The 12,200-nt window shown below is 32.0% G+C and overlaps 1 protein-coding gene across 2 annotated transcripts in view; it reads right to left on the bottom strand.

Annotated features, from left to right (window-relative positions):
- LOC106791829 overlaps positions 1-12,200 on the bottom strand; it is a 33,124-nt gene that overhangs the window by 6,359 nt on the left and 14,565 nt on the right. For both annotated transcript variants that reach the window (XM_014757777.1, XM_014757778.1), the window contains exon 2: positions 2,554-5,284. In XM_014757777.1, coding sequence (XP_014613263.1) covers positions 2,554-4,824 — 2,271 coding nt within the window. In that variant the 5' untranslated portion in view covers positions 4,825-5,284. The remainder of the gene's footprint in view (positions 1-2,553; positions 5,285-12,200) is intronic.

Here is a 12,200-nt window from a genome sequence, read left to right as displayed (position 1 = left end):
ATAATCCTTAACAAATATAAACGACTAGTATAAAAGGAAATGCAATAAAAAGAAATAATAATAATAATAATAATAATAATAATAATAATAATAATAATAATAAAAACAAATTGTTATATAAAAGAAATTTGCATAAACTCTTTATCAGGATTGCATCAGAGTTTGATTTGTTATTTTTTCTCGAGGAAAGTTTTCATACTCTTTCTATTCTTTTATACTATATAATACTATTATCTGTCTCTCTTTTTATTGTAAACGTTATAAGAACATAATGATCTTTGTGTGGACAATGACGTTTGTCGAGCCAAGCCCTCTTTTCGACAAACGTCGACTGCATTGTTGAAACATTGAGTAATGCGTTATTGCGAATAAGGAGTTGTTGTAAGATCGGAGTTCTCGGTTAATGAACGATCGATTGTTTGTTTTCGAATTTGTCGTTGGGTCACGTTTAAATTGTCATATTTACGAAAACAATTATGACTAAAAGAAAAAAAGAAAAAATATTCGCGAATAAAAATGTGTTTTCTATATCCACGTCAAAACGATAAATTTATAACATTTGTAAATAATATTACGTAAAATCAATTTTCAAATTAATTTAAAAAAAAATACACTAAGATATAAATACTTTTTCTCGAGATAAATTTACCTAATTGTGACTCTATTTTCTTCCTTTATCTTTTTGATTGATCTCAAAAAGGTCATGTGAAGTACTCCACTCCCTCTCCCCACCCTTTCTATCGTCACCCTTTGAAAGGATCTATTCGATACAATATTTATCGATCAAACGATTGATGAGGTAGTCCCACTTATGTTAAATAATAGGCGTGCCTAATCACGAGTAAACCTCTTTTCGTATTGGTCATATAATAAGATTCTTATTTGTTATTTTTTTTTGTAAATCATAATTCAATTGTACATATGTATAAACAACGAACAAATATATATATTTTATATGTGTTTCAAAATATGTGGGCATAACTTTAGAAGTACTTTCATTGTCAGTATGATAAAATAAAAAAGAAGTTCATATAATTATACATCTGATATGTAAATTATTACGCGAAAAATATTTAAATATAAATTTTTATCCAGTATTACTATCAATCAAAATTAATTTCATCAATTCCAAATGTCGAAATACATCAGCCATGTAAATACATGGTCCAATTTCACAGTGTGTGTGTGTATGTTTAATATTTTTAAATTTAATACTTTATTTTTCTTCCGTCACATACCATACTTCTTCTATCTGGCCTAAAAATATTAAATTTCACTAAGGATAATATTATTTCACCATTTATCTTCTTTTAATAGAAATTCTTTAGCGAGATTTAACTCTTTTAATTTACATTTGTTTCAATTACGAATGGTTTTCTTCAAACAATTCTACCATTGTAATAATTTCTTTTTTTTTTTTTTAATGTTCTTTGTATTTTGGAAGGAAGGGGAGGGTATAGGGGGGTAGGAGGAAATACATTTCTTTTCTTTCAGATTTAATAAAAGTGTAGAAATTAATTAAAGAACTTTTTAGCCAACACTCTATAAAATTATTTGATTAAAATATATTATTACGAAGACTAATGCACACAAAATATATGCTAATTTTTATCTAATTAACGTAAGAAATTGATCTTTTTTTTTTTATGTGAAAGCTTCGAAGAAAGATTGAATATGAAGGACCTTATGATGACCAGGAAGATCTTGAACTCGTTTTTGGAAGAAAAAAAGTACGAGAGATCGAGAATGCTCGAGGAACATCCTTGTCGTTGCCAAGAATTAATTTGGACGTCGACCAAAATGTACAATATATGTGTATACAAGTTTGTAAGACAGACAATAAGAACTGAAAAGATTGACTAAATGTGTATGTGTGTAGGAGGAGGAGGAGGAGGAGGGTGGGGAAGGAATGGATAGTACAACTATATGCCTTACCTTTCTCAATCACGAAACACTTCTTTGAAAGATCTCGATTTGTTCTCATTTTATCTTTCATTCTTATTTTGTTAATCTTTGTTCGGACAACATTAGAACTTTTTTACTAAAAGGATTCATCCTGTTAAAGTTTAATTGCACTTTAATTGCACGCTTTCAATGGACCAATCGATCGTGGTTTTGTTTACAATTTGTTTGTTTTTTTTTTTTTTTTCGGAAGAAAAGATAAATTGAAATGAATTTAATATCGAATATTTTAGATTTGTCTCTCTTAATAAGATTTATCTATAATATATGTATATATGTTAGAGCACGTGTGAATCTGTGCAACGTTACCATAAATGCAACCAACTGCGTTTCTAATAAGATTCTTGTAGTGGGTTGCTTTGTTCTCTTTTACGCGATGGATTTTTCCGAGACAGATTATTCCTCGTTAAAGTTTGATCTAAATATAAACTCTAACAAGGTTTTAAAACTTCTTTCATATAACAATGAATACATTAATATTTTTCTAACGTAAGAGAAATTAGCACGGTAAAAAAGTTAAGCACGTATTTTGTCTCTTTTTTAAAATATATTATTCTATTCAATTAATTTTCTATCTTATTAATTAATTACCTGAACCTTGCTCTGCACCTCGTGTCCGGTTCTCCACGTGGCGATACCAGTTGGACGAGGACCTCGTTTGTCCAATAATAATTCGCTAGGACATTTTTCGAAGATCAAGACACGTTCAGCAACCGAGCCTCTGGTGAGAAACGGCCTGACCGGATTGTTTCCAGTTCCGGTAGCTGCAGCAGCTCTTATATGTTGTTTCTGTTGCGTAGTCAATTCAGGATGTGGCACTTGTTCAAGCCGTGGCTTTGGTGAATTTATTCTAGGACCCCATCTCGAAGTTATAGGATCTCTGTCGTCCTTACTGTTTGAATCTTTATCCTTTCGTAATTCCGGTTCGAATTTCGACCTGGCATTTGATACTAATTGTTCCGTCGTGTTGTACGTAGCTACAGATTTCTGTTCTTCGAGTCTTTGTTGAGCCGGTGAATTTTGTTGAGCCGCTCTGTACCTTACTTTGGCATAATCGACCGCGGACATGTTTGAAAGTTCATTTTTACTCAGAGATTTCGTTGTTCCTTCCGTGTTGTCTCTTATACCGGTCGACGAAGTCGTCACATTATTAACTAATGTGGCTGAGGTTGGTACTAAAGTCACTCCTTCATGATTATGTCCGATAATAATTGGCTTAATCGGCTCAACTTTTGGCTTTTCCTTCTTGATCGCTGGCTTTTGCCGGGCGGCAAGTTGAAATATGGACGAGCTTGTTCTTTCGGATGGTTCTTCCGTGATCACCGAACCCGTTTTCAATGCATTTATCAATCTTTCCTCTTCTCGTGCTACCTCGTCGAGGAAAGCATCATCGCAAACAAAACGATTCGGACGACCACGAACCGTACTTTTATTAGGATCTTTCACAACAGATGTAATCTTAGTATCCTGAGGATTATTAGTCGGGATAATCTTAACCGATGTAGGACTGTTGTCGTTCGATCGTTTACCATCAGCCAATTTATTTTTCAACGGCCACGTGGTCAAGCCTGGGTTCGAGCTAGCACTGTCAGTGTTTAAACTGGAGTTCATCAAAGATGAAATGACCGTACTGGCCGGTCTCTTTTGTTGTACGATCTTAGGAGATGTCAAGTCAGCTGGAAAAGTAGTTTCAATAGTTTCAAGAAATACCTCTTGATGATGGGCGCTAGGTACTTTCGTCGAAACTTGAGGTTTCATTATTTGCGATGGTTTATTAGGGAAAGAAGAAGTTGGCGAATGAAGGGATGAATTACTCTGTTTAGTCTGATTCATAACGTTGCCTGATCCAATGATAGAACCATTGCCTTTAAGCGGTGACGTTTGTTGATTTTGTTGGGTCGAATTTCTTTCAAATTTTTGTAAGGCAAATTGAATTGAAGAAGGCAACGTCTTCGAAGGCGATCTTTGGTTAGAAGCGGCTATTCTCGCTTTATCCTCGACTACGAAATTGTTAACTAGCTTTTCTAGATTACCATTGTCCAAGTTCGGTGTCTGTACGAGAATATCTACCGCGGAGGTAGGGGTAGTAGTAGAATTTAACGATTCGATAGTTTTACCGCTAGCATTAGCAGGCGAACTGGTGGGTGTCAGAGCACTGCCGAATTTGTCGGCGGCTGTGGCATTACTGTGGCAGTTTAAAATTTCCGTAGGTTCCAAGCCACGACTTTTCCAAGTTTGATAAATCGCTTCGGCATGGTCGCTGATTTGTTTCGCTATTGCTGCGATGTCTTCGTCACCGGAGGAAGACGACGAAGTATCTGTAGGAAATTTTCTACGAAGATCATGTTTCGCCGTTGCGGCCATTCTGAAGAATTCCTCTTCGACCCGATGACCTAGGTGGTAATGTTCTTCCCTGACACGTGATTCCTGTTCTTTCTCTTGTAATTGATAATGTTGTTGTTCGCGAAGTTGGGGATGATGATTCAATAAGAAACTCGTTGTTCTTGTACTTAACTCAGATGAATGATCTAGGACAAGCTCGGCCAACTCAGGATTTTCCTTTATCGGTATTATGTTAACAGGAATTGCGTAACCAAAGTGCACGGCACGACAATCAACCTCGTCGAGGCCTATACGCGATTCATTGATCAAACAGGCGTTCAAGTCGGGACAATGAACGGCCCTACTTGCACGAGGATCGACCGTGGCAGATACGAAAAGATCACGTCGGGTTGCAAAAACCCGGTGTTCTATCGTCTCGATTGGTATCGACAATTGCCGGCTACCCGGCCGATGATGATGATGATGTCGTGCCGTAGCCGTTTCCGTTGCTATTGGAGAAGCCGTTGCCGATCCTGGCATATCTCAGGCCGACTGTCCTGAGAATCTCCTTCTCCAAGGCCACGAAGAACTACGCCGAGCCTTAATCCACGTGATCCTGTAACCTCCTATATGTAGTCGCCTCATTGCGTCGATGTTTTTGTTCCCTTTTTTGTTTTTTTGTTTTTTCTTTTGGATCACTTTTATAAATACTTAGCTAGAGCTAAGATGTTTCCTAAGATGTTGGACTTCAACGTTAAACTACCCCAAGACTATTGATTCTTTCTTTTAATTTTATATAAATCAATAGTTTAGATATGGTTTAATAATTTTTCTTATTTTGTTTCTTTTTTATTAATTACACAAACTGTTTACATTTCTTCATTCCTTCACATCTTCTTTGTATATAACACTTTGGTAAATTAAAATGATTCTTTTTCTTCTTCTTCTTCTTGAACTAGATAGAGCGGGGAAAATTTCTTCGCAGCCGATTTGATGATTTCTGAAAGAAAATGATGATTTTTATTAATCCAATGTGAGATTTGACATTTTATTTATTTATTTATTTAATTTTCATCGATTTTCGGATATTCGCGAGTCTCCAAAAAATAAAGATGAAAACGCACGTGTACATTTTTTTTTCCTTCTTTTCCATTACTACGGAAACACTAGGATGCGAGATATGAGAATTATCTAAATTGACTATCTGAATTATGAACGTTTACTTAAAGAAAAAAAGAAAAATACTAAACGAGATAATTTTGACGATGAATCATCATTTCTTTAGTTACATTTTAATACCTTATTTTTTCAAAAGTATTCTAAAAAAAAAAAAACAAAGTTAAATTACTGTTAATGTTTTTCTTTAACAATAAAACAAATCTTGCAAAAGTTCCCCCTTTGTCAAAATTTCAATTCAATTCATATATTTACCTATGCATGTATACATACTCAAACATGGAAATCATATGATTATATCAAAAAAGGTTCTATTCTGTGAATTAGTAGAAACCCTCCGACTCGCGATTAGGTGAAGCAAACGAACATCGTTTCCTCTTGCCCCTGTGCAGTCACGGAGACATTCTTTTGATCAAGTAACTATATTTACATATATCTCATGTCGCGTTACTCGGTCACGTTTGTGGTTTGCATCGTTAGAATACGAGACGTGGAACTTCTAAAAATAGTATCCAGCGAATATTGATATACTATAAATGGTATCGATCGAGCACCAATCGGTCAAACAAAACCTATTACCAGTTTTGGTTGAGTAATCGTTTATGGTAACGTTTATTATCCTTTTAGTTTTTGATAACGATTCTCGAATACAAGGTTTAGCATTCACGTAATAACTGTTTTCTTACAATAACTTAAAAAAATTTTAACTACTGTTCTTACGATCGAATTATAATTGGTGTTTAAGGGAAGTAAAGATTTTATACAAAATCGTAGAATAGTATGATATAAAAAGAAATAAATAACCTTTAAAGAATGAATTTCTTGGAAAATTGAACATGACGAATGAATGATAATACGAACACACAAGATGTAATATTCCATTACGTGTATTTACTGTAATCTATGGAATTTCTGTATCGTCAATTATACGAATAAGAACAAGAAGAATGAGTTCATAGGCAGTTAGTTGATTAACATGATGATTAAATTATACCTCGATAGTAGGAACTATCATCAGTTTTTATTACTCCTATTGAGGTTTGAAATTTTCATCATCGATCTTTTATGAGATGTGAAAAGAGAATGAGAACGGGAAAAAAAGGCAAAGGCAAAGCCAAAGGCAAAGGCAAAGAGAAAAAAAAGTTACGAGAAAATGCATAAATGCTTTGAGAATGTGAAGCACGAACAAGTTGTATAGCTTTGTGTACAAATAAGTAATCAAAGAGAAATGTAATGAACGTACTGCGAGTCAGAGAACTCGACAAGAAGACTCTTTTCTCTTCGTTGTGTGATATTTATACGTGTGTGTGTGGTGTTTGTATGTGTGTGTGTACATCGGCGCGCGCACTAACTTCATCGTTCACAGTTACACACACCCGCCGACTATGTAGTAGATTGGCATATAATGCGTGTACGTATGAGGTTACATATAACACACAGTGATGATAAGTACCTCGAGTAGAGTTTATTTCGGTTCGTCCTGTAATATTAGATGCGATGCAGAGATTCGACCGACAGGATTCTCGTGCACCCTACACAGCTGCAATGCACTTGTTTTCGTGCGATATATTTACATTCATTTAAACAAACAAAAAATACATATATGTTATATACCGTTACAATATACAATTCAATTAATTATTCATGAAAAATCTAGATTTAAATTGAAACAATTAAACGTTTGCGACAAGGCATATTAAAAATCATTTGATTGGACGGACATTCGTAATATTTGATTTAGGAAATATGAATTCACAAAAGGCTAGTTGGAAAAGTTTGAGATTGAATCTTCTAACACGATGATTTTAAATAACTCGTAAATTATTCATCGTACGCGAGAAATTGTTTGAAACAAAAGTTGCATAATATTAAGGTGGGTGGGAATGAGAGTGGTGGAAAACATACAGTACTGTTCTAATCTGTTTTTTATTACCTTACTTTACTTTTTTTTTATATATATATATAGGGATCACTTTCAGTTCTTCTAAAAGGGAAATGTCTAATATATTTTTTATGTAGATAAATATAATATATATTTGTTTGTTCTTTTCTTATTGAAAATATCTCGCTTAGTTTGTATCTTTTGAATAGATACAAACGTTATTCTCATAAATCCTCCTGGACATGATTATCGTGCTAGTTACGTCGCACCGTTTCGATATTCGAACGTTTATCGTCCACCACCGCCACCACCACCACCACCACCATCACCAACGCCAAAATTACCAAGTCACGCCACCCTGGTGTATTTCTGGACCCGAACCTTTCGTTGTACCAGTTACTCGCATAGCATCGAACTTAACTAGAACTACGTATTTGCAAATTGTTTATAATCTTCGATTTAATTCGATCGATTAAAAATAAATTAGTAAATCATTGATCAAAGAACTTTGTCTCTTTGTTCGTTTGTTCGTTTCTCCTCTCCCCTCCTATATATTTTTCTTTGTCATTTGTTCTACTTTTTTCAAAGTTCCTCGTGATTAATACTTGAGAAGAATTACTTTGTATCGAATGTATAAAGAAAGAATTTTCAGAAGAGTCATACCGTACACAAATCAAGATTCGATGTATAATTATAATTCACAAAGTAATCATGTCCACAAAAAAACATTTGAAATATCATTATCTATGGGAGATAAAAGTGTTTTTGTAAAAAAAAATTAAATCTAAACTTTTGAACTGTTTAATATGTGATCAAAAAACAAGAAGAAATTAGTATTACATTGTATATTCTACAATCTATTAAAACTACAAAGTTATAATTCTACTTTAGAGATTTATAAAATAAAGAAAATTTCATTAATAATTGATTACATTAATTGCTATTAAATTATTAAACATCAATTACAATTTTCCAATTACATTTACATAATTATACAAATAATTGAAGGTTGGTAACTTCATGTATAATTATTTTCCAATTCATCATTATTTTATACCAAGCATTATACGTTATAATTTCATTTATGCAAGTATAAAAATAAATAAAAAAAAAGCAAATATAAATGAAAATAAAATAAAATGAAAAAATAGAAATGCATCGAGCTTTACACCGCTAGAAAGTAGCAAATTAGTCATATGATTAATTTGCAGTTAACACGCAACCACAAATTAATAGGATAGTATTAAGGATATTCTTGATTCTTTCTTTTTCTCTCTCTCTCTCTCTTTTATATCGAAGATTGAATGTTGATAAATAAAAAGATTGAGTTCATCTAACATATACATACTGCTACTTATCTAAATAATATCATTATTAATTAAAATCTCGTTAAAACGGTAGACCGTCAAACACGCTCTAATACATTTTTCTGTACGATTTGGAGCGCGTTAAAAAAAATTATTTAAAAAAAAAAAAAAGCAAAGAGGAACGTATGTATTTAAATATATACGTATACAATATACTCACTTTCTTTCATGATAAACTTTACAACGTTATCTTTTTTTGAAAAATTTCTCTCCTCGAATTTATAACATTAGTTTAATTTTTCGATAGGTTGTAAACGATTAATAAAAAATACAATTAGTTTTGAATTCTAATGTGAAATCTCTCTCTCTCTCTTTCTTTCTTTCTTTCTTTCTCTTTTATGGTTCTCTTTATTTAACTTTTTACAAGTTCTTTACGTCGAAAAATCGAATTAATATTCGCAGAAAATCTTTTAAATAAAAAGGGTGAAAAAAAGAACGATATCTTTGATAATCCTATATTAAAAACAATAATCTTTTAAATATAAAAAAATGTAGAATAAAAAAAATAGAGAAAGAGGAAAGAGAAAGGAAGTAAGTAAAATAGATAGAAAATAACGAATACATATGTAAACGGAAAAAGAAACAAACAAAAAAAAAACGAAGAGAAAAGTAAAAAAGCTATTATTATATTTGTTGACGTTACACGCGTATAAAGGATTTTAACGAATTTAAAAAACACGAAACACACTTCACGATAGCACAAAGTCGACTAAAGCATCCGACATGATCGTAAAAGAGTACTTTGAAAGAACCCCACCTTCCTCTTTTACTTTCGACTTTTTCCCTCTCTTTCTCTTTCTCTCTTTCTAGCACGCGTGCAACAAACGCATGAGAAATAAAAGTAATAATATTCGATGATCATGATGATGATTATGAATATGATGATAATGATGAGTAATAAGAACTCTCGAAAATCATAATCTATTTACTATACTATGGTTGGTGTTTTATTTTTTTTTTATTGAATTCTACCAATCTTATGATTCTCTTTAACAATAAGTAAAATGATCAATAAATTTTGAATCGTTTTGAATATCATTCGAATTGGAAATATTAAAATTTTGTAGAATATATATATTAATTGTTAGAGTATTGAACATTAATTTTGCTTATTTTTTTCTTTAATTGTATTTTTCATCTATATCTTCATTAGATAAATGAAAAAATAATTATATATATATAATTCGATGAACCAAATAGATCTTCTATTTTTTTTGTTTTGTTTTTTTTAATAACCAAGTAAAAATACGTTTATTAGATTCTTGCGTGTACAGAGAAAGTATGAACCGATTAGAATTTATATTTTATTTGAAATAAAAAAAAAGAAAAACTCTATGAGAAGATCTAACGAAAGTTCAAAAGTGAATGTACAATTATCTAATAATTTTCATCGTTCATTCAGATAACGTACTGTTTCAGGAATATAAAGTCATTGAAAAAAACAAAAAAAAACAAGAATGTAAAATAAAAAGAGTTGAGGTCGAAAGACGAATAAATATCGCGTGTTTCCTGTCCCTTTGCATATCGTGACAACCCTTTTGTCATTCCGCATGGAAGAGCAATAAAAAGAAATAAAAGAGTAAGAAGAAGAAAGAAGAAGAAGAGACTACATACTGTGAGAAATAAGAGAGAAAGAGAAGAAAACAAATTTAATTATTCCACGAAGGTGAGAGAGTACGCTTTGAGTTTTCCGACAGTAGAGGAACGGAAGAATAAGCCGGTTGAAATATATTTTTGGACGTCACCCTGTCCCCCTTCTTCTATCCCGCCCCTTTTTCCTCCTCCTTCTTCCTCCTCCTGCTTTACAACACCCTCTTTCTCTCTCTCACTCTCTCTCTCTCTCTCTCTTCAAAAGAAATAACTATGTTGATAAATAGTTTTCACAGTCTTTGAAAATGTACCCGAAGTTCGTTAGACTATAAAATTAAATTATACATATAATATAATATAATAGTTGTTAAACACGGACGAGCATCATCGCTTTCTAAGAAGTAACTGAATATTATTAATTCAATGATGATGATGGGGGAGGGAGAGGAGGAGGAGGAGGAGGATGGGTGGAAGAAAAAGTATAGAAAAAGCGACAGAAAATTAGAGAATAAAAGATAGATATAGATAAAAAAGAAAGTTTTTGGATTTAAAATATCCTGTTATTACGGCGAAAGTCAACTTAAATATCCCGTTAATTCTTATCTTTTTTTTTTTCTTTTTTTCTTTCCCCCCCCCCCCTTAAAGATAACCTCGGTATAATTAATTATAAATAGTTCGCTCGAGTATTTTAACCGTGAAAGAAAGTTTGGAATTTTTTTTTCTTCTTTTATTCGCGTAATATAATATAAACAAAAAATATAACGAAATTTAAACTCGTTCAACTTTTGCTTCGAACGTTTGCAATTGCAAAATTAAATGTAACGAAGGACATTGAAAGATAAGACTTCGAACAGTGCGTTATCAGTTTTTCTTTTCTTTTTTTTCTTTTTTTTGTCAATGTAACGCAAGATACGATGCGTGGTGTGTATTACACGAAACGAAAAATAAATGTTTTTTTATAAATATAATAATAAGATAAAAAAACGCCACGGATATTTGTATGATATCTGACAACGAATAAAATTGTTTTACGGGATAAATAAAATCCCAGTGAAATAGGACAATTATTATTCTTGGAAAATGTGTGTGTGTGTGTGCATATTATATATTATCCTATCAATAATTTTATGGAGGTTGAAAACATTTATAAAAAGAAAACTCCCCCTACCCTTTTCAGAAAGAAACAAAAAAAAAAAAGGAAATGTCTTTCGGCCTACGTGTTCTCTTCGTGAGTTTTATCAGTATTATACTTATAGACACGATTTTCAAGGTGAAATTTATGAAAGGCTACGCCGTGTTCCGTTTCTATATAATCTTTCAAAGAGAAAGACACACATATGCAATAAACCAAAAAAAAAGAAAAAAAAAATAGAAATGAATAAATGGGAAATAAAAATTAGAGAAAAAAAATGGAAGAGAAAAAAGAAAGAAAGAAAAAAAAAAACAAGATGTAAGTCTCGCGTAAAACGATCGTACTATTATTTACAATTTCACAGATAAACACACGTATCATTATTTTTAATCGGCCGAATGAGTACATAATATATAATGTATGCTTCGTGCACGACCGCACGATCGACAGAGTTTAACCTACATATACTCTCTAGGTCTAATCATCCGCTAATTACTGCTCAAAGACCGAGAGAAAACCGATAGGGGGACCTACTTCGATTACACGCCTCTTGACTATGATATTTCTTCGATGGGACAAAAAAAGAAATCAAAAGGACAAAAAAAAAAAAGAAGAAAAAAAGAAAAAAAAGGATAGGAAGAATTATTAATGAATACGATTAATCAACAAGTAATCCTACACACAGCGATTGGATATTATTCTTTATAGATTATTTTTTCCTTATTTATTAGATGTATATATATATATATATATATACATCTAATAAATA

This window comes from Polistes canadensis, unplaced genomic scaffold, assembly GCF_001313835.1.
Source record: "Polistes canadensis isolate GaletaPanama2010 unplaced genomic scaffold, ASM131383v1 scaffold_346, whole genome shotgun sequence".
Taxonomy (NCBI): Eukaryota; Metazoa; Arthropoda; class Insecta; order Hymenoptera; family Vespidae; genus Polistes; species Polistes canadensis.
The sequence above is the reverse complement of the archived record's forward strand: the minus strand, read 5'-3'. Positions and strand labels throughout refer to the sequence as shown.